The sequence below is a fragment of the Symphalangus syndactylus genome, chromosome X (genome assembly GCF_028878055.3).
Source record: "Symphalangus syndactylus isolate Jambi chromosome X, NHGRI_mSymSyn1-v2.1_pri, whole genome shotgun sequence".
In the NCBI taxonomy this organism is placed as follows: Eukaryota; Metazoa; Chordata; class Mammalia; order Primates; family Hylobatidae; genus Symphalangus; species Symphalangus syndactylus.
The window spans coordinates 139,552,170-139,575,330 of record NC_072447.2 but is presented as its reverse complement, the minus strand read 5'-3'; the positions used below and the strand labels follow the sequence as shown (position 1 = coordinate 139,575,330).

Genomic DNA, 23,161 nt, shown 5'->3' with positions numbered 1-23,161 from the left:
AAAATGCTCGTGTAAGTGTTCAGTGCTCTATGTGTGTTGGCTCTTGTTATTATTATCACTTACTGTTTGGTAGGGGAGGAATGGATAAGAACATTCTTCATACAGAGGCCCTGGATAAAGTGGTTCAGTTTGCTTTTATTTGACTTCACTCCACTCCAAAACCAAACAAACAAATCAGTACTATTTTTTTCCTCCTACTTCATCTCATAAAGATTTCCTTTAATTGATGTATGAGCATTTTAGTTTAGGAGAAAGTTGATTTTGCTATTTTTTCTTGTGTATTATATGAGCATATATAATATCTTTCAATTACTTTTCCAGTTCATCCAGAGGAAGGTACTCAGAGTTTTTTACACTTATTCACAGCTATGATGTATTTTTATCTATTTATATACTTCAGTATTAAGCACTTGTTTTAATTTACCCGTTGCTTTATAAAATACCTAAATGTCCCTTACGACCACTCCATTTCTTTAGGATCATTATTCTTATTATATAAAAGAAAATCAAGGGGAGAAGCTTAAGAAGTTGCCTAAGACAATAGAGTTGTTATAAATTAAAAAGCAAAAGTTAAAATATAAGGATTACTTCCCTTGTATTTACCATATATTAGCAAACTATTAGCCAACTAAACTAGAATAGATAACTACATGTACTGTATTTGTTTTTCAGTCTGAGTACTGTGGAGGTTACATCTTTACTGGGAAACTTCGAGGAAGTATGCACATTTCAACAGACACTCTGCCAAGCCTTGGAAGAATGTTCAAAGTAAGTGCAGCATATTTCTGATAGGATAGCCAGCAACATTGCTGTTTGTGTTTTGTTTTCCTTTTACCTGTTGCCTTTGATAAGGACACTTCATAGTTAGGTATTTGTTACAGCTTTGAACAAAGTAGCAATACATAGACAGTGTACTAGGTGGCAGTGTTCACAGTGTCAAACCACCAGTTGTATATTAGAATTCTGTGTCTCGTAAATTACTTTTGACTTTATTTAAAAAATACATCAGTTTGCTGTTTCTGGTCAGTATTAGAGACAAATAAGGTCTTTTTTTTTTTAATGTTCCTTAAAGTTCTGGGATACATGTGCTGAACGTGCAGGTTTGTCACATAGGTATACATGCGCCATGGTGGTTTGCTGCACCCATCAACCCGTCATCCAGGATTAAGCCCCGAATGCATTAGGTATTTGTCCTAATGCTCTCCCTCCCCTTTCCCTCCACTCCCTGACAGGCCCCAGTGTGTGATGGTCTCCTCCCTGGAGACACATAAGGTCTTAATTGACCATGAATGACACCTCTGGCACTGATTACATATTTTCTTTTGTACATTGCAAATTACTTGGAAAAGTCATTCAAATGATTCATTCAGTTTCACAGATTTGGTGTCTTTGAATTGCTCCTGATACTATGTCTATTATATTAAGAGTTGAAACACACAGAAAGTGGGGGAAGGAAAAGTATATCTTTATGTGAACCAACACATTTTTGATGGCTAGCTAGATTGTCCAGATGTTTAATCTCATACTACAGTGAACTATAATGATCATCAGTCAATATGTTTCTATAGAAAGACTAATTTTTCAAGCAGCATATCTTGAAGAAGTTGGCAGCTTTCATCTCTCTAGGGAAACTGAGGTGATTACCTGTTATTTAAGCTTAATGGGACACAGGTGGTTGTCCAGGGAGAAAGATGGAGAGGACGCACACTAAAGGGACTTGAGGGGCCAAGAGGGGTCTAGATTATTGATATGCAAAGATGTTCACTAAGTGAGAAGGGCAGATTACAAACTAGATTCATAATCCTTATGTTTTCCATTTTATAGAGAAACATGTAGAAAAAAGCCCAAGAAGCATGTCAACATTTTTAGAGTCAGTATCTCCAAATGGTGGGAGTCTGAGAAATTCATTTTTCTTATTATGCTTTTCTGATTTTTCTACAAATGAAGACAGGTGGCTTATAATTTAAAACATTAATTTAAAAACTTTTGAGGCCACCCTGCCTAGCAAACACCAGACCTCCAAGATTACATAATATTCTTTTGTGGTATGTCATTTTTGGATTTGATTAGTTTTGTCTGTATTCAAACTTTAGATAAATTAACCAAGAATACTTTTAGTGTACCCAGCTAAATTTGAAAATAATCATCTTAAAAACAAACAAGCAACCGTACCTACTAATTCCAAGTAAGTATCTGACCCTATGTATTAGAACTATGTTTGGTGGCTAGAGTTTAAAGCAGTGGGCAAGAATTTGAGTTTCATAGGTAAAATGGTTATAATATAGTTTCTCTTTTAACCTTGGCAAAATATTCAGAAGGCTTTCATGCTGCCAGATTTAATTGGAATAATCTTCCTTTGCCTCCTGTTTCCTATTTTACATTCTGTGTTTTGTCCATTTTGTTTACAGGTTTCCAGAAAACCAGCACAAAGTAGGAGGTTGTCTACTGAGTCTCATGCCTCATTTTAAATCTATGTATCTGGCTTACTGTGCAAACCATCCTTCAGCTGTAAATGTGCTCACTCAGCACAGGTAAATAGTTAACATTTCCCCAACTAGGTGGTTTTGCAATGAGATCCTTTCTTAGGACCACATCATTTGGAAATCCAAGGTCTTCAGTTGGACTCTTAATTATCCCTGTTCATGATGCCAGGAATTGATTCATTGTTACATGGATTGATTGCCCATTAATCCAAAGAATAAATTCTTGAGCACCTACTATGTGCAAGGCCCTGTACCAGCTGATGGGGATACAGGAATGAACAAGGAGGAGGAGGTCCCTCCCCTCATTGAGCACAGAATCTTGAGGGAAATGCAGATATTAAATTAAACGTTGTAAACATGTCATATTATGAAACAGTAAATTAAAAGGGTTCTGTGAGATAACATTAACATGATATCAACTTAGTGGGATGTGAAGAAAGGGTCAGAGAGAGCTTTCCTGAAGCAAAATTCTATTTGGAGCCTATCATTTAGCTTTCCTCTGCCCCAATGAATGTTTTATCTGAGTTGCTGACACATAGCTAAACTGCGTAGGTTCATCTCTTTTTGCCTTCCCTTGTCTGCTTAGAGAAAGTTTTAGGCAATGATGTAGCTACAAAGCAGGTGTGAGCTGTGTGACAGATACTTTAAGCAAAGGGCTCTGATAATAATTATACATGAGTATAAGTTGCTTCCGATTCATGATGAACAATAGAATAGTGTCTCCTTTAAGAATACGAGTCCTTGCAAGGGACCTAGATAAGTGTCACACCTCTCCTGCCATCCTTAGCTTCTGACTACCCACCCCTGACACATTCACTGACACATTCATCTGGGCCAGAAAACTGTAGGATAGGCTTGATGACAGAATTTTACCTTCGAAGTCATATGCTGGAAATCCAGGTGGGACAAAAGCAAGTCCAACATATAGAGACTCTTGACTTAACTTGGAGACTAAGATGCAGAATGGACATGGATTCTGGAAGCTGCTCAAGACTGAAAAGAATATTCCTCTTAATCTGACCTAGATTGAGCTCCCAGAGCTAGGCTAGAACATTAGTTGACATGAGCCTCCAGAAATGACAGAAATTTTGGTTCTTGTCCTGGCCTATTAAGGTGCAATATTTATTGACTTTACAAAGATGTTATGTAAGGACATTTTAAAGGTTGAACGCAGTAAGTCCTGCTTGAAGGTCAATTTTATTCCTCTGATAAATTTTGAACTCTTATGGAATAGCAAATATGGAAATTGGAGTTTAAAGAAAGAGAGATCATGAACCTGGAATTGTTAGGCAAGTGGCTCAACTGCTTATAGCTAACATTAGCTAGTAATAGCACTGACAATGTGCCAGGCACATGATGTAAAAGCCTATGAGGGAGTTATTATTATTACCATCTCTGCTTTACAGATAAGACGTTGGAAGGCTTAGGTTAAGTAATGTGCCCAAGAACTCATAGATCTTAAGTGGTTGAGCCAGAATCCAGGTCTGTCAGACTTCTAAAAAATGTTTTTATTGAGACATATATTTTATCCACAGAAAGAATAATGTAAATGCAAATTTAAAGGATCACGATAAAATGAGCACCTGTGTATCTACCACCCGGCTTAAGCAATAGAAAGTTACCCTTTTCTTTTCTCCCTCCCCTCCCCTCCCCTTCCCTTCCCTTCCCTTCCTTTTTTTTTTTTTGACAGAGTCTTGCTCTGTCACCGAGGCTGGAGCGCAACTGCAACCTCCATCTCCCAGGTTCAAGCAATTCTCCTGCCTCAGCCTCCAGAGTACCTGGGATTACAGGCATGCACAACCATGACCAGCTAATTTTTGTAGAGTTGGGGTTTCACCATGTTGGCCAGGCTGATCTCGAACTCCTGACCTCAAATGATCCGCCCACCTTGGCTTCACTTGACGGAGCAAGACTCTGCCTCAGACAAAAAACAAAACAAAAACAAAACAACAGCAACAACAACAAAACAAAGTCACTGCATCAATTTATTTTCTCACTATCTGTGTATGAGGGTTTCATTTTCTCCACACCCTCACCAAACATTTGTTATTGTCAGTCTTTTTGATTATAGACATATTAGTGGATATGAAGTGGTTTCTCATGGTGAGATTGATATGCATTTTCCTCAGGAATAACGATATTGAGCATCTGATATGGTTTGGTTCTATGTCCCCACCCAAATCTCATCTTGAATTGTCAACCCTACATGTCGAGGGAGGGACCAGGTGGGAGGTGACTGGATCATGGGGGTGGTTTCCCCCATGCTGTTCTTATGATAGTGAGTGAGTTCTCATGAGATCTGAAGGTTTTATAAGGGGCTCTTCCCCCGTCGCTCTTGCTGTCTTTCCTGCCACCTTGTGAAGGAAGTACTTGCCTTTCCTTTGCATTCCACCATGATTGTAAGTTTCCTGAGGCCTCCCCAGCCATGTGGAACGGTGAGTCAATTAAACCTCCTTTGTTTATAAATTACCCAGTCTCAGATAGTATCTTTATAGCAGTGTGAAAACGGACTAATACAGCATCTTTCATGTACCTACTGGAAGTTCGTATGCCTTCATTCAAAGAAGTGTCTATTCAGATCCTTAGCCTGTTTTTAAATTGGGTTATGTGTACTTTTATTGAGATATAATTTATATAACATAAAATTCACGATGTTAAACTATGCAATTCAGTGGTTTTTAATATATTCACAAGTGTGTGGCCATCACCACTGTCTAGCTCCAGAACATTTTTATTACTCCCCTCTAAAAACCCGTCCCCAGTAACAGTCACTCATTATTAATGGCTAATGATGTTGCGCATCTTTTCATCTTGCTTATTGGCTATTTTAATGTCTTCTTTGGGAATATGTCTATTTAAATCTTTTGCTCATTTAAAAAATTCAGTTAGCTGTCTTTTCATTGTTGAGTTGCAACAGTTCTTTATATATTCTGGGTAATAGATTCTAACCAGATACATGTCTACCTTGGAGATACTGTGCATTTGGATCCAAACCACGACAGTGAAGTGAATATTGCAATGAAGTGAGTCACATGAACTTTTTGGTTTCCAAATAAATATAAAAGTTATATTTACACTCTACTGTAGTCTATTAAGTGTGCAATAGCATTGTGTCTAAAAAAGCAAAGTACATTCCTTAATTAAGAATACCTTATTGGCTGGGCGTGGTGGCTCATGCCTGTAATCCCAGCACTTTGGGAGGCTGAGGTGGGCAGATCACTTGAGGTCAGGAGTTTGAGACCAGACTGGCCAACATGGTGAAACCCCGTCTCTACTAAAAATACAAAAATTAGCCAGGCATGGTGGTACATGCCTGTAACCCCAGCTACTCAGGAGGCTGAGACAGGAGAATTGCTTGAACCCGGGAGGCGGAGGTTGCAGTGAGCTGAGATCGTGCCACTTCACTCCAGACTGGGTGACAGAGCAAGACTCCGTCTCAAAAAAAAATACTTTATTGATAAAAAATGCTAATGGTCATCTGAGCCTTCAGAAGTTATAATCTTTTTGTTAGTGGACAGTTTTCTCTCAACGTTGATGCTTGCTAAATTATCAGAGTGGTGGTTGCTAAAGGTTGGGGTGGTTGGGGAAAATTCTTAAAATAATACACCAATGAAGTTTGCCACATCGATGGATTCTTCCTTTCATGAAAGATTTCTCTGTAGCACGTGATTCTGTTTGACAGCATTTTACCCATGGTAGAACTTCTTTCAAAATTGCAGTCTTTTCAAACCCAGTCACTGCTTTATCAACTAAGTTTATGGAATACTAAATTCTTAGTTGTCATTTCAATAGTGTTCACAGCATCTTCATAACAAATAGATTCCATCTTAAGAGACCACTTTCTTTGCTCATCCATAAGAAGCACCACCTCATCTATTCAAGTTTGATCATGAGATTGCAGCAACTTAGTCACGTCTTTAGGCTCCACTTCTAATCCTAGTTCTCTTGCTGTTTCTACCACATCTTCAGTTACTTCCTCCACTGAAGTCTTGAACCCCTCAAAGTTGTCCATGAGGGTTGGAATCAACTTCTTCCAAACTCCTGTTAATGTTGAAATTTCGACCTCCTCCACAAATATTCTTAATGGCATCTAGAATGGTGATTCTTTTCCAGAAGGTTTTCAATTTACTTTTCCCAGATCCATCAGAGGAATCACTATGGCAGTTATACATAGCCTTCTGAAATGTACTTCTTAAATAACAAGACTTGAAAGTCAGAATTACTCCTTGATCAGGCACTGCAGAATGAATGTGTTAGCAGGCATGAAAACAACATTAATCTCCTTGTATATCTCCATCAGAGCTCTAGGTTGACCATGTGCATTGTCAATGAGCAGTAATATTTTGAAAGGAATTTTTTTTTTTCTGAGCAGCAGATCTCAAGAGTGGGCTTAAAATAGTAAACCATGCTGTAAACAGATATGCTGTTATGTAGGTTTTGTTGTTTCATTTATAGAACACAGGCAGAATAGATTTAGCATGATTCATTTTTAAGGGCCCTAGGATTTTCAGAATTGTAAATGAGCACTGGCTTCAACTTAATGTCACCAGCTGCTTTAGCTCCTAACAAGAGAGTCAGCCTGTTTTTTGAAGCTTTGAAGCCAGGCATTGATTTCTCCTCTCTAGCTATGAAAGTCCTAGATGGCATCTTCTTTTAATAGAAGGCTGTTTCCTCTACATTGAAAACCTATTGTTTAGTGTAGGCACATTCATCAATGATCTTAGATCTCCTGGATAACTTGCTGCAGCTTCTCCATCAGCACCTGCTGCTTCACCTTGCACTTTTTTTTTGCTAAGGAGATGGCTTCTTTCTTTAAACTTCATGAACCAACTTCTGCTAGCTTCAAACTTTTCTTCTGCACCTTTCTCACCTCTCCCAGCCTTCATAGAATTGATGAGAGTTCAGGTCTTGCTCTGTATTAGGCCTTGGCTTAAGGGAATGTTGTGGCTGATTTGATCTTCTATCCAGACCACACAAACTTTCTCCATACAATAATATGGCTGCTTCGCTGTCTTATCATTTGTGTGTTCACAGGAGTATCACTTTAATTTCCTTCAATAACTTTTCCTTTGCATTCATAAGTTGGCTGACTGGTGCAAGAGGCCCAGATTTCAGCATATCTCGGCTTTTGACATGCCTGCCTCACTAAGCTGAATCATTTCTAGCTTTTGATTTCAAGTGAGAGACGTGTGACTCTTCCTTTCACTTGAAGACTTAGAGGCCACTGTAGGATTATTTATTGGCCTAATTTCAATTTTGTTGTGTCTCAGGGAATAAGGAGGCCCTAGAAGAGAGAGGGGGAAGAGGGAATGGCTGGTGGGTGGAGCAGTCAGAACACACACAACATTTATTGATTAAATTCACTCTTATATGTGCATGGTTCATAGTGCCCCCAAACAGTTACAATAGTGACTTCAAAGATCACTGATCACAGATCTCCATAACAGATATAATAATAATGAAAAAGTTTGGAGTATTGTGGTCAGGCATGGTGGCTCATGCCTGTAATCCCAGACTTTGGGAGGCCAAGGCAGGTGGATCACCTGAGGTCGGGAGTTTGAGACCAGCCTGACCAACATGGAGAAACCCTGTCTGTACTAAAAATACAAAATTAGCCGGGCATGCTGGCACATGGCTGTAATTCCAGCTACTTGGGAGGCTGAGGTAGGAGAATCACTTGAACCTGGGAGGTGGAGGTTGCCGTGAGCCGAGATTGCGCCATTGCACTCCAGCCTGGGCAACAAGAGTGAAACTCCGTCTCGGAAAAAAAAATAAAAAAAATAAAAAAAGTTTGGAGTATTGTAAGAATTACCAAAATATGACACATAGACACAAAGTGAGTACAGACTTTTGGAAAAATGGCACCGATAGACTTGCTCGACACACGGTTGCCACAAAACTTCAGTTTGTAAAAAATGCAGTTATCTGTGAAGTTCAATAAAGTACAGTGCAATAAAATGAGGTGTGCCTATATATGATTTGAAAAAATGTGCTTTCATTTTTTGGGTTGTCTTTTCAGTTTCTTGATGGTGTCCTCTGAAGCACAAAAATTTTGATTTTACATTTTAATTTTGATGATGTCCAATATGTCATTTTGTTGTTGTTGCTTGCACTTTTGGTGTTATATCTAAGAAATTATTGCCTAATCCAGGTCATGTAGATTCATGCCTATTTATTTTCTTAGAGTTTTATAATCTTAGCTTTTATGTTTAGGTCTTTAATTAATTTTGAGTTAATTTGTGCATATGGTTCCATTTTATTCTTTTGCATGTGGATATCTAGTTGTCCCAGCACCATTTGTTGATTTCTATTCTTACAGATTGAAGTTGTGTTTTATGGCTCATAACGTGGTCTGTCTTGGTGAATGCTCCATGTGAGTGTGAGAAGAAAGTGTGGCTGTTGTTGAATGAAATATTCTACAAATGTTAATTAGAACCACTGGATTGATGGTTCTATTCAGTTCAACTGTCTGCTTACTAATTTTCTGCTGCTGGATCTGTCAATTCCTGATAGAGAGATGTTAAAGTCTAACCACAATAGTAGATTTATCTCTCTTTTCAGTTCTATCAATTTTTGTTTCATGTATTTTGATACTCTGTTGTTAGGTGCATTCACATTAAGGATTATTATGTTTTGTGGGAGAATTTGCCCTTTTGTCATTGTATATTTTTCCCTCTTTATCTCTGATAATTTTCCCTGATCTGAAATCTGCTTTCTCTGAAATTAATACAGCTAGTCCAGCTTTCTTTCAATTATTGTTAATAGGATATATCCTTCTTCATCTCTTTACTTTTAATTGTCATAGATTAAAATATATGTTGTAGACAAAATATAGTTGAGTCTTGTTTCTTAATCCACTCTGACAGTCTCATTCTTTTAATTGGCGTATTTAGAAAATTAACATGTTAAGTGATTATTTATATATTTGGATTAGTATCTGCCATGTTTTCTATTCATTGCAATTGTTCTTTGTTTCTTTTTTACCTCTCTTTTTCTGCCTTTTCTGTTTTTAGTAAACATTTTATATTATTTTATTTCCACTTTTCTCTTAGCATATTATACTCTCTTTAAAAATTTTTACCAGTATCCCTTGAGTTTATGTTATGTATTTACGGCTAAATCTAACAACACTTTCACATAACACTACACCATTTCATAGGTAACTTATAACGGAATACTCTCAATTCCTCCCTCTTATCCCTTATAATATTATTGTAATTCATTTCACTTTTCCATAAAGTAAAATCACCCAATACACTGTTGCTATTATTACTTTGAACAGTTATCTATTAAATCAATTAAGTATAAGAAAAATGAGGCAAGGTGCAGTGGCTCACGCCTGTAATCCCAGCACTTTGGGAGGCCGAGGTGGGCGGATCACGAGGTCAGGAGATTGAGACCATCCTGGCTAACACGGCGAAACCCCGTCTCTACTAAAAATACAAAAAATTAGCCAGGCGTGGTGGCGGGTGCCTGTAGTCCCAGCTACTAGGGAGGCTGAGGCAGGAGAATGGAATGAACCTGGGAGGCAGAGCTTGCAGTGAGCCGAGATGGCACCACTGCACTCCAGCCTAGGCAACAGAGCGAGACTCCATCTCAAAAAAAAAAAAAATAAGAAAAGTGAAATATTTTGTTTTACCTGGATTTATTATTTTTCCAATACTTTTTTCCATGTATATCCAAGTTTTGTTTGTTGTTTTTAAATCTATATCACTTTCCTTCTCTCTGAAGAACTTCTTTTAACATTTTTGCAAGGCAAGTCGTCTGGCCACAATTTCCCACATTTTTTGTTTGTTTGAGAAAGTATTCAGAATTCTAGGTTGTCATTTTTTTCTTCAACACTTTAAATATTTCATTGCATTCTGTTGTTTGCATGGTTTATAATGAGAAGTCTGATATAATTCTTATCCTTGTTCCTCTATAGGTAAGGTGTTTTTCCCTGTCTGGCTTCTTTCAAGATTTTCTTGTTGCTTTTGCCTTTCTGCAGCTTGAATATGAAATGGCTAGGTGTAGATATGTTTTGCTATATATCCTGCTTGGTGTTCTCTGAGATATCTGGATCTGCAGTTTGGGATCTGTCAATAATTTTGCAAAATTCTTGGCCTAATAGGGTCAACATTTAAAATATTTCTTCTCTTTTCTCTTTCTTTTCTGTCTATATTCCCATTATGCAAATGTTACAACTTTTGTACTTGTTCCACAGTTTCTGTATATTCTCTTCCATTTAAAATGTTTTTCTTTACATTTAAGTTTAGGAAATTTCTATTGACATATCTTGAAGCTCACTGTTTCCTCAGCTATGTTTAGCCTATTTGTTAGACTATCAAAGGCATTCTTCACTTCTGTCACAGTGTTTTTTATTTCAGGCATTTTCTTTTGATCATTTCTTAGGGTTTCTATCACTCTGCTTACATTATCCATCTTTTATTACATGTTGTCTATCTTTATCCGTTAGAACCTCTAACATATTAAGCATAGTTATTTTGAATTCCCTAATAATTCCAAAATCTGTGTCATATCTGAGTCTGATTCTAAAGCTTGCTTTGTCTCCTCAGACTGTTTTTTTCTTGCCTTTCAGCATGCCTTGTACTTTTTTGTTGGAAGGCAGACATGATAAATTAAGTAATAGGAACTGAGGTAACTAGGTGTTTACTGTGAGGTTTTCTGTTAATCTGACTAAGGTCTTGCCTGTGTTTAATGTTTGCTGTAGCTGTAAGTATGAGGGGCTTTAGATTTTTCGTTTCCTTTTCTTCTCCCTTATTAACTTTGGCTTGCTTTCTTTCCTTTCTTTCTCTTCCTTTCTTCCTTTCTTTCTTTCTTTCTTTCTTTCCTTTCTTTCCTCTTTTTCTGTCTCACTGTCTCCCAGGCTGGAGTGCAGTGGCACGATCTCAGCTCACTGCAACCTTTGCCTCCCAGGTTCAAGCAATGTTCATGCCTCAGCCCCCTGAGTAGCTGGGATTACAGGCATGTGCCACCACGCCTGGCTAATTTTTTTGTATTTTTAGTTTAGACAGGGTTTCATGAAGTTGGCCAGGCTGTTCTCAAACTCCTGACCTCAAGTGATCCACCTGCCTCAGCCTCCCAGTCCTGCTGGGACTGCAGGCCTGAGCCACCGTGCCCTGCCTATCTTTGGGTTTCTTAAGAACTGCTTCTTCTTTTTTTTTCTTTCTTTTTTTTTTTTTTTGAGACGGAGTCTCGCTCTGTCGCCCAGGCTGGAGTGCAGTGGCGCAATCTCGGCTCACTGCAAGCTCCGCCTCCCGGGTTCACGCCGTTCTCCTGCCTCAGCCTCTCCGAGTAGCTGGGACTACAGGCGCCCGTCACCGCGCCCGGCTAATTTTTTTTTTTTTTTTTTTTTTTGAGACGGAGTCTCGCTCTGTCACCCAGGTTGGAGTGCAGTGGCGCGATCTCGGCTCACTGCAAGCTCCGCCTCCCGGGTTCACGCCGTTCTCCTGCCTCAGCCTCTCCGAGTAGCTGGGACTACAGGCGCCCGCCACCACGCCCGGCTAATTGTTTTGTATTTTTAGTAGAGACGGAGTTTCACCGTAGTCTCGATCTCCTGACCTCGTGATCCGCCCGCCTCGGCCTCCCAAAGTGCTGGGATTACAAGCGTGAGCCACCGCGCCCGGCTGCTTCTTAAATAGAGTCTGTGTCTTGCAGATCCCTCCCTGTAATCCACTGTGATTATATACTGGGGCCCTGTCAATGTGATGATAAGGTGTTGGGGAAGGGGATACATTCTATAATGTTATGAACAAGTCTCAATTTTTTAGTAGACCTGAGTCCCTGGAAGTTGACCTCCAGAAGCCGTGCTTAGCCTTTTTCAGTCCTCTCACATATGGCAGGAAGATGAGAGAGGGCTGAAGCTGGCTTATTGTACCTTCCTCAGGTCAGATAAGACTTGGCAACATAGTTTCCCTTGGAAGACAGGCCTTTGTTTTGGAAAAGGTTCTGGGATTATTTCAAAATGGGTGCTACACCCCGCCCCCACTCCTACCCCAAAACATGAGAGGATTTTTCTCTGATCTTCACTATGAGAACATTTTTGGGTTTTTGGATCCCAAACCCACAAAAGCATTGCCCCGCCTCCTCAAGATGGTTCTCCAGGAGTTTTTAAATCGCAAGTTGGGGTCCACATTCAGACTCCAGGAATTCATTAAAATCACTATGCAAGTGTTCCTGCCAGTTACTGGGTCCAGTGGCTTCTGCTTTAGGGAAGCTAATCTCAGCTGTAATTCTCTGTATTCACTGTTTCTCCAGATTTTGAGGTGGTGATTTTTTCTGTGATCTCAATTCTCAGTAAATCTAACAAAAGTCATTGATTTTCAGTTTGTTCACTATTTTTTTAAATTATGACTATAGTGTGATGACTTCCAAGCTCTTTCGATGTCAGAGCTGAAATCAGAAGTGCTTTAATGATTTTTTCACTATATTTTAATTTTTTATTATTTTGAACGTTTTTGTTATAAATTTTCTCTACAATATTTCACTATATTTTGGGGTGTCTTTTAGTGGTTACTCTAAAACTTTCCATATATATCTTAGCAGAATGGACTTCATTTTTTATGTTAACTTAATTCTAGTTATATATAAAAACGTGACTCCTGTATAACTTTCCTCTTCCCTTTTTGTTATTATTATTATAAATATGAACTCCATATACACAATAATACGTTATAATTGTTATTTAATTTTATGTCCATTAATACAACCGAGAGAAGAAAGGAAAAATATATTTATAGTGTTTGTTATATTAACTTTCTTATTTACCATTTCTATTTCCCTTCATTTTTTCCTGTGAATTTGTGTTACTCTCTGGTATTATATTCTTATTCCAACAGACCTTTGCTCCCACCCATCGCCTTCATGCTGTGGTTTTCAAATATATTAAATTGATGTGTGTATAGATCCAACAATGAAATTATAAAATTTTGCTTTGTCCAATTGCTTTTATATCAGTTAAGAGAAGAAGCAGCATGTATTTATACTGTCTTTCATAATTGCATATTTACCTTTATTGGTGCTCTTTGTTTTAATATGTGAATTTAAGTCTGGGTTTACTTGCTTTCAGCCTGAAGGTCTTCACTGAGTGCTTATTTTAAGGTGGATGTTTTAGAAAGGATTCTCTCAGTTTTTGTCTGGGAATGTTTTCATTCCACCTTCCATTTTGAAAGATAGTTTGGATGAATACAGAATTCTTGGTTGGCAGTTCTGTTTCTTTCAGTACTTTGAGTATGTCATCCCATTGCCTTCTGCCTCCAGGATTCTGACGAGAAATCAGCTGTTAATATTATCTAGGTTCTCTAGCCCATGACGAGTTGTTCTTCTCTTCCTGCTTTCAGTTTTCTCCTTGACTTTCAGGATTTTTATTATAATTTGTTTGAGGGTGGACCTCTTTGCATTTATCCTACTTGAAATTCATTGAGCTTCTTGTATGTGTGGGTTGATGTTTTTCTCAAATTTGGGAATTTTAGTCATTATTTCTTTGCATATTTTTTCTGCTCCATTCTCTCTCTCCTCTCTTTTTAGTACTTCCATTTTGTATATGTTATTTTGCTTAAAGATTTTCCATATTTCTCTAAGGCTCTATTCATTTTTCTTTATTCTTTTTTCTCCTTTTTATATTGCATAATCTCTATTGATGTATTTTAAGTTTACAGATTCTTTCTTCTGCCAGTTCAGATCAGCTGTTGAGCCCCTCTAATGAAATTTTAAATTTCAGTTATTTTACTTTTAAACTCTAGAATGTTCATTTGGTTCTTCTTTCTTTTTGTTTACAATTTCGACACCTTTATGGATGTTCTCTATGTGGTGAGACATTGTCATCATAGCTTCCTTTACTTCTTTAAGCATGGTTTCCTTTTGTTCTTTGCACATATTTATAATGGCTACTTTGAAGACTTTATTAAGTCTGACATTTTGCCTCTTACTGACAATTTCTGTTGTTTCTTATTTGTGTAAGTTACACATTCCTGTTTCTTTGTGTGCCATATTGTTTTTTGTTGTTGAGAACAAGACATTTTAGGTAATTTTAGATTTCACAACTGTGATACTGATTTCATTCCCCACTCTCTGGGACATGTTTTTGTTGTTTGCTTATGTGTTTGTTTAGTAACTCGATTTGACTATTTTAGTGAAGTCTATTTCACTCACAGCATACAATCTCTGGTATCACTCTTCAGAGGGCACAGCTTGGTCAGGCATGCAGTCACTCTGGAATGACAGTGGTCTTAGCAGAGCTGTCTTTGACTGTCTCACTCCCTGATCTCTCTCTTAAGCCCCATTTGGTATCATATCCAGGTGTTAGCCTCTCCTAATTTCCAGCTGATTGGCTCTAATATTTTTGGCAATTTCGTGGGGGCATAAATTGCTCCACCATCTGATCTAATTAAGTTCAACTGGAGACAGTTTTTGAGACCAGACTTTGAGGTTTCTTCTGATCCTTCTTAGCACTTCCTAGCTGTCTGTTTCCCTGGTTCTCTCGCTGGTGACCTAGCTGGCCTATGGGTTAGCTTTTTGCACTTAAGTGACAGGAGCTACCCGCCTCCTTTTATTTGCTTACTACCAAAATCTCCTTTGTTTTGGCAAGAGCCCTTAAGCTTGAATATCCTCACGTGCCTTTTTTCCAAATAAAACCAATTTCTTCATGGAGATCTTCAGAACTCTTCTGTTCCCATGGACTGCGTCTCCCTCTGGGCAAAATCTCACTACTCTGGGAGCTGGGCAGCATGGGTACCCTCTGGTTGCCTCTTCCAGCTTGCCTTTTCCAGCATGGAACCCTCTACCCTACACTTGGGCTGGGGTGAGGGTGATTGGGCCTACTCTCCAGCCTGTGTGGGGGCTGCGTGAAGTGAGCTTTCGACCTCTCAGGCACACTCACGAGGAATTTAGCCTCTTTTACACAGAGTTGAAGGGGAGAGGTGTGCTGATGACCTGTCCCTCCTGGTGAGATATCATATTTTTTGACTGGTAGCTGAGAGGCCAGGGAGGCCTCTCTACTTGGTCACAGTTGCCCAGAATGGAGCTTCTGTCAAGCTGAGTTGGGAGGAGGGAGAAAAGGGAGAGCTGGTCACAGCTCAAATGCTGTAAATTCTCCCGGTTCTTACTGAGTTTTAGTAGATTTTCCTGAATAAATACTCTTTTTCATTTATCTTATATCATTAGGACAACTTCTAGATATTTTATTTATTTTTATTTTTATTATTATTGTCTTTTTAGAGACAAGGTCTTCCTCTGTCACCCAGGCTGCAGTGCAGTGATACAATCATAGCTCAACGCAGCCTTGAACTCCTGGGCTCAAGCAATCCTCCCACCTCAGCCTCCTGAGCAGCTGTGACTACAGGCACACACCACCACACCCAGCTAATTATAAAAAAATTGTAGAGACAGGGCTTTCACTGTGTTGCCCAGAGTTTGCTGGTCTCAAACTCCTGGGCTTAAGTGATCCTCCTGCCTCAGCCTCCCAAAGTGCTGGGATTACAGGTGTGAGCCACTGCGCCTGGTCTAAATGGTTTTCACCTGTTATGCTTTTTTGTTTTTTAACTGAGTAGTGCATCCAGTGAATCTCATGCCACCATCTCAAAAGTGGAACTCCTTACTATTTCCTTTTACATCCTTCTGTGTCCCTGCCTGATCTGAGCCTAAACTTTTTACCACTTTTTTAATGTCTCACTTCACAATTCTACCACTTAGAGGCTGTTTTACCCAAGGCAATTCACTTCATTTCTAAGCCTTAATTTCCTCACTTGTAAAATGAGGGTCAAACCATCTACCTTGCAGGACTGATGTGAGGATGAAATGAAATAATGTATACTAAGCCCCCAGCACAGTGTCACCATGCTCCATGTGTCCTTTAAACATCTTCTACTTACCAGCTACTAGTTTCTTTTTAGGAAAAAAAGTATAAAATATTTCAAGCATACAAAGAACAGAGATAATATAAAGTACACCCACATACCCACTATTCAGCTTAAGAAACAAATTATAGATGCAATTCAAGTTCTGTGTATCCCCTTCAATATTTCCTGCTCTTCTCTTCCCTCACCAGAGTGAACCACAGTCCTAAATTTGTTTTTGTCATTTCCAGGAATGTTTTAATACTTTTCTACATATCTACAATAAAGAAAAAATGATTCAGAGACTTTTTTCCTTTGATGAATACATAAATATCCTGTGAATATAAGGGCAAATTCCTTAACACCAGTAAAATGAGCACATGTTCTCCTTTTGATATGAAAACAATATTCTGGATGAATACTGGAAAGAAATGGTTTACCTCAAGTGGCAGACTTTCTGTGGTGTTTAGAGAAGTTTCCATTGTAACTCTATGTGTTAAAATGTTACTGACTACATTTACCTATGTTGGGAATTTAATTTTGTAATTAAAATTAAGTAAAGGTTCCCTCAAACATTATGGTTTAAAGTTTGTTACACAATTGATTTAAAAAGATTCTCAAGTTTTTGGTGAAGTATAACGCCCTGTTTAATTTTAGTTAATGGTGTTTTTTGAGAATTTTATAATATCCCTTGAAATGATGGAAGACTCACTGGAGTCCTCATAGAACTAAATTTTTACGTTACTGGTTTATTTACAGGTAAAAGGGATGAAAATTAAAATACTTGCGGTTTTTCTCACATGTGCTTTTAATATAATCTCAACTATTTTACATGAATCTAGTGGCAATTTATGCTGACCTATTAAAGTCATAGCACAGTGAAATGAAATTCACAGAAAATTCACATTAAACATTTTTTAGATGAAGATTTCAACTGAAATAGGGACATTGGTGGATTTCTGTTCTTTCCTTGCTGAAGCTGTAATGTTGAGGTGAACTTCCTCCTTTCGGCCTTTAGGTGGCAATACCATACCAGGAATGCTTATAACAATTGGCCCTGAGAAGGGATACAGCCTTAAAATTGTATGATTGCATGCAGGTGTCTTGTTAAAAAATGCATTCGTGTATGGCCTGAATTTGGATATGTAATCAGACCCCAACCTTGATGTGTCCCCATATTTGCATATATTTGAATGGCCGCTCTAGTCTTTTGTTGTCCCCTGGGTGAGGTCTTTCGGGATTTCCCCTCCCTCTCCCCTGTTAGCTTGCTACGGTAGCTCCTGTTTCTTCCTGGGAATAACCTCTCTTTTACAAAAATACCCGCTTCTCTCCTGTGCTTGCTTCAGTGTGGCATTCATCCTTTTTCACGAGGGAGAGGGTTAAATGAGAGATCAGAGAGAAGAGGAGTTGGTGCTAAGACAGATCTGGACCTCACTTCCGTCTCTGCTGTGGTGTGCTTTTGCTCTTGTTAGTTCTCTCCACTCTTTGTTTACCATGGTTGCTGGCAATGAAGACTTTGAGAAACTCCCCAAAAACTTGTGTACTTGCTCTGGGGGCAAGGAGCACAGAAAAAATTCTGAGCCTAGGTTCTGTTCTTTTCTGTCTTTGAAGGACCAGAGAAGGAAGCAAGTAAGACTGATCACAAACAAAAAGTGGTAGGGACAAGGCTGGGCTCGGTGGCTCACGCCTGTAATCCCAGCACTTTGGGTGGCCGAGGCAGGTGGATCACTGGAGGTCAGGAGTTCGAGACCAGCCTGGCCAATATAATGAAACCCCATCTCTACTAAAAGCACAAAAATTAGCCGGATGTGGTGGTATGCGTCTGTAGTCCCAGCTACCCAGGAGGCTGAGGCAAGAGAATCGCTTGAACCCTGAAGGTGGAGGTTGCAGTGAGCCAAGATCGCACCGCTGCACTTCAGCCTGGGCAACAGAGCAAGACTGTCTCAAAAAAAAAAAAAAAGGAGTGGGGACAAAAAAAGAAGCAAAAGAAGCACACCACCTAATCTCTGGGGCTGGATAAATGAAAAAGAGAAGAAAGGGAACCACTCTACCCAGTGTGAGTGGCACTCTTGAAATTTTCCACTGGCCAGAGGCTGTGGCAGCCAGCTCATCTTGCCTCACCACCCCTTTTGGGCCACAGTGATTTCCCCTGAAGGGCTGGTGGGGGAGTAATTGAGGTGGAGAGGAGGAATATCTGACCTTCTGCTAGGTAGAGTTATGATCATTCAAGTTAGAAACCTATACAAAGATGCCACAGAAACACTTCTATATGAGACGGCTAAGCTCTGTAGTGTTATTATAGTATACATAGTTTTCTTCAGCTTTCCAGTCCAACCCAGAATATCCCAGAGCCCCATCCACCATGCATTCTGTGAAATAAATGTATGTTGTTTTAAACAGCATTTATACACTGAGAACTGCTTCTATTGTATCATGTCACATATACAGAACATGTTAAGCTTGAAAAGCAAGTCTTAATCCACTGCTATTTCAAATGGGCTGTATAAAATTCTACATTTAAAAGACAGATTGTTCTTTGGTATAACAATATATATTTATGTATTATATTTGTGTATAATGATACCAATTTGTGTATTATGTTTATTTGGCTAAATAAAATGTGTCTTTTAGGATCTATTTATCATAGATAAAACGCATTTTAGGACAATTTTGTTCTTTTGTTGCCCTAGTAAAATTATCTTTTCTGAAGAACCAGTGTTTTAATTCAAGATAGTGATCTCATGTTGTATTGAAATAAATTTAAATTGTTTTATAATATTTAGCAAGCCTAGAAGTTAGAATGCTGCATGGAAGGTAATAATAAGGTACACATTAGCATTTGCTTTTAATTGCTTTAACTCTTGCATCAATTTGAGTAAAATGTTGAGGATGCAGGCAGTCATTTAGTCACTGAAAGAAAAAATAAAACTTGTTTACTAAATTGAAAAGAAATTAGGAAAATGATTTTCTCCAAATTACATTTCTACTCAAATGCACTCCAAACCCGAGTTATTTCCCTAATTATATTTTATATGCAATGAATTCTTAAACTTCTTTATGCACGTTATGCTCTTGGTTGGCAATTAAACATCAATCGAATTTCCATTAAGTTGGAAACCACAGGTACTGGTAGTTTTTAAAGATGTGATTTTAGCAAGGTATTTGTCTTGGGATAATAATAGTAATAATGCATCCATTGACTACTTTAAAGTTTACAAAATGCTGTCCTGCAGAGAGCCAGTATGGTATCCTGAAAAGACCTGAGGCTTTGGCTTCAGACCTGAGTATGAATCCCACTGTAGCCACTTACTATCACCATTCCTCTCAGCTTTCTCATCTGTAAAATGGGGAGAAAACCTATGTGGAAATGTTGTTGTCATTAAACAAGAATGAATGCATGTACAATTCTTAGCATGAAACAGTAGCGTTAAAACCCCCAATATTTAATCTTTGCAATTTTATTAGGAAGTAGGTTTTATCTCTCTTACAAACATGAGTCAGTTGAGGCTCAGGCAACTCATCCAGGGTCGCCAACTCTGTTTTATGACTCCAAGTCTAGGACATTTCCCTCCTTTTGGCTACTTCTGGAACAAGACTACAAAAACTGATAAAAGGATTAGCAGCAGGCTGGGTGCGGTGGTTCATGCCTGTAGTCCCAGCACTTTGGGAGGCCGAGGCGGGAGGATTGCTTGAGCCCAAGAGTTCGAGACCAGCCTGGACAACATGGCAAAACCCCATCTCTATAATTTTTTTAAAGTTTTATAAAAGGATTAGCAGCAATTGCTAGATATGACCTCTCATATGTGATCTAGACTCCATTAAGGCAGCCATTCCCAGCCCAACATACGTGCCATGCTGCATGACTCAAGGCTGCTGTTGCATTAGCTGAAACTCCATCTTTTCTCTCCTGCTCAGAAAAGCCCATGAAGGGAGAGTGTGGGTGGGTGTCTATTATTAATAGGGATGACCTGCAATCTGCTCTGTTTCCAGCCTCCTAGTACTTTATTACTGATAGCAAGTTTTTTGAACACACTTCACACCTTACAGCAGCACACCACAGTTGGGAACCATGGCATAAGACGTGTTCTAGGTAGAATAAGTAGGTCACTTTGCAGTAGGGGTTTCCTGCTGGGGAGTAGTGAGAAAGATGGTGGAGCCAGTAGGAGTCTAAAAAGTTAAGACTTGATCTTGTAGGCACTCAGAGCTTCTTGGGTAGGAAAGCAATGAGGCTAAAATGATAGTCTGCAGGACCTGGAAAAAGCCTGGAAGCCAGGAAAACAGCTGGTCTATTGAAGTAAGCCAGATGGGATGAGCTGAAATCCTGAACTAAGGCAGTGGCAGCAGAAATGGGAAGGAATGAACAGATCCGAGAAGATTTGTGACTGACTGGATATGCATGGCCAACTAAAGAGGTAAAAGGGCCATGTAATAAAGCAGAAGTTTCAGCATAAGCTGTCACTTAGGCAGTAGGTTTCCTTCTCTAAGTATATTTTGCTTAAATATGTATTAAAATGATCTTGCAGCCCCAGGACTCAATATCCCTGTTGGTGGAAAGTAAACAGTTTGCAACGGTGCTAAACAGCAGAGAAAGCACTGGCTTAGAATTAGACATTTACAACACACAGTTCATAAAATATTAATATATTTTTTCACCAAGTTACTGCCTTATGGAAGTGTTTGGTTAACCTGCTGCACTGGTTTTAGATATTGGGCTAAGTGACTTTGTGGTTAGTCATACAAACATGCTGGTATCTAAATGCAGGAAGTGATTCTAGAACATTACAAGTGGGTGATACAACCTTGTGGATTGTTATCTTTAGGCACCTGACCAGCCAATAACTAGGACGTTTGAAGTGATTAAGAAAATCTATTTTTTTAAATTATACTTTAAGTTCTGGGTCATCTGATACACTGTATATCTCACGCCCATGAATGTAGGCTCCTTAAGGGTGGGGATTTTTTTTTTGTTCACTGCTGTAGCCCCATCAGAGAACAGAGCCTGTCACTTAGTAGATGCTCAGTCAGTAATTGTTGAATGTGTGACACCAGGGATCATGAGTGTCTGGCTCACCAAAGGAGCCCTGGTGCTGATTTTACAGAAGGAGCTTAATAAAACCTGATTTAGTTGAGCCAAAACAAATTGAACAGCATTTGAACTAGTAAAACACATTTTTATTTGGCTTTATATTGTGTCAAATACAGTAAAATAATTTTAGGTTGATAATTCTTTACATGAGATATTCAACAGTAACAAAATTATATTTATTCTTTTGCTAGTGATGAGTTGGAACAATTCATGGAAAATCAAGGTGCATCGAGCCCAGGTATCCTTATTTTAACAACAAGCCTCAGCAAACCATTCATGCGACTGGAGAAATATGTTACTCTCTTGCAAGAGTTAGAACGGCATATGGAGGTAAGGGAAGGTGAACTTTTTCAAGCTTGTGTGCCAAGTGTGGTCCTGTGCTCTGGAGGACGCAGCCAATTTGCCTCCAAAATGGCCTTGCAGAGGAATCAAGGTCTTGGATTCGAAATTTACTTTATCTGTTCTTCTCTCTTCTCAGGCTTCTAGTTTTCCTCTTTATGCAGCAAAATAAGATCCTTATTCTTTGCTACTAGATATTAATGATCATTCTCCCTTTTCGCTCTTTTCTTCCAAGCCTTGGTCCTGTGGCTTCCCTTAAGTCTATGCTTACTTGCTAACTTGAGTTTTCTTTTGCCCTCTCAGTAGTTTGGTCAAAATCCAACTAAGAAATCTTCTTTGGTTCTGGTATATTAACCAACTTTATTGGGGGAGATAGAGCAAAACAACATCAGAATGTACAAAGAACAAGTTCACTATAGACAGGAATATTTATCTCTAGAATTCTGCCATCATTCAACTTCCTGTCTCTGGATAACAATGGAAGATTCTGGTATTCCTTAAAGACTAATGGATGGACACAATATTAGTGGTATCTCTCTACACATCATGCATGTACATCAGAGTCCCCCCACATTTTTATTTATAAACCTACAGTTTACTTACAACTGTTGTAGCATAGCTATAATCTTTTCTAAATATTAAGATTTTGCAATGAGGCCTGATAATTGAATATTTTTTCACCAAGAACCAAAGGCCTCATGTTATGAAAAACCAATCAGCAGAGTTAGCTCCTTGAGCCGTTCTTTTGTGATTGTTCATGGGGGATTTAAGTGTGGGTGGGAGAGGAGGGCCTGCTGGAGGAGGCTGCGTTTACCCTAGTTGCTCTTCCTGTGTCTGGGGAAAGGTTTTGAGGTTTCAAGGGGTTTGATTATCTTTAAAGTAAAAGGGTGCACCCGCACTCTGCCGGGCTTGTCAGCATTTGTAAGGATTGAAAGAATGTTCTCTGAGTGAAACCACATTCTCAGGGTATTTGACCTGCCTGAAAGCTGGAGGCAGTGGGGAGCTGGTGAGCAAAGCCTGTCAGTGTGAAATTTCAGTTAGGGCTCAGGAAGGTGTTGACCTCTGGATGCCTTTCCATAAGCTAAACCAGTTTGCTGAACCGTTTGAGGTTTGCCCCTCCTTGCTTATCACAAAAATCCAGAAACAAGTGGCCTCAGTTTCTATTACTTTTCAGTGTTGAAATACAAATATGCACTTATTTTGGGGAGAAACAAATCCCAGACGCTCTTGCTGCCTGGATCCTATATCCCAGCCTTTCTTGTAGTGGAGCCTGTTCTCCTCCTGCCTCCATTTGCTGTGGGTGACATGTCTTTGGTTGCCTCTCATTTCCCATCATCAGAAAATACAAGCCCTTAGTACTAGTTCACCACTGGGTGAGACACTTTGTGCAGATTTCAGAGCATTTGACATGGCTGCTAACA

The 23,161-nt window shown here is 39.0% G+C and overlaps 1 protein-coding gene across 9 annotated transcripts in view; it reads left to right on the top strand.

The window, feature by feature from the left end:
• Positions 1–23,161, top strand: part of ARHGEF6 (Rac/Cdc42 guanine nucleotide exchange factor 6) — a 121,206-nt gene that overhangs the window by 74,476 nt on the left and 23,569 nt on the right. For all 9 annotated transcript variants that reach the window (XM_055269136.2, XM_055269139.2, XM_063634912.1 and 6 more), the window contains 3 exons: positions 673–768; positions 2,409–2,531; positions 21,593–21,731. In XM_055269136.2, the coding sequence (XP_055125111.1) occupies positions 673–768; positions 2,409–2,531; positions 21,593–21,731 (358 nt within the window). The remainder of the gene's footprint in view (positions 1–672; positions 769–2,408; positions 2,532–21,592; positions 21,732–23,161) is intronic.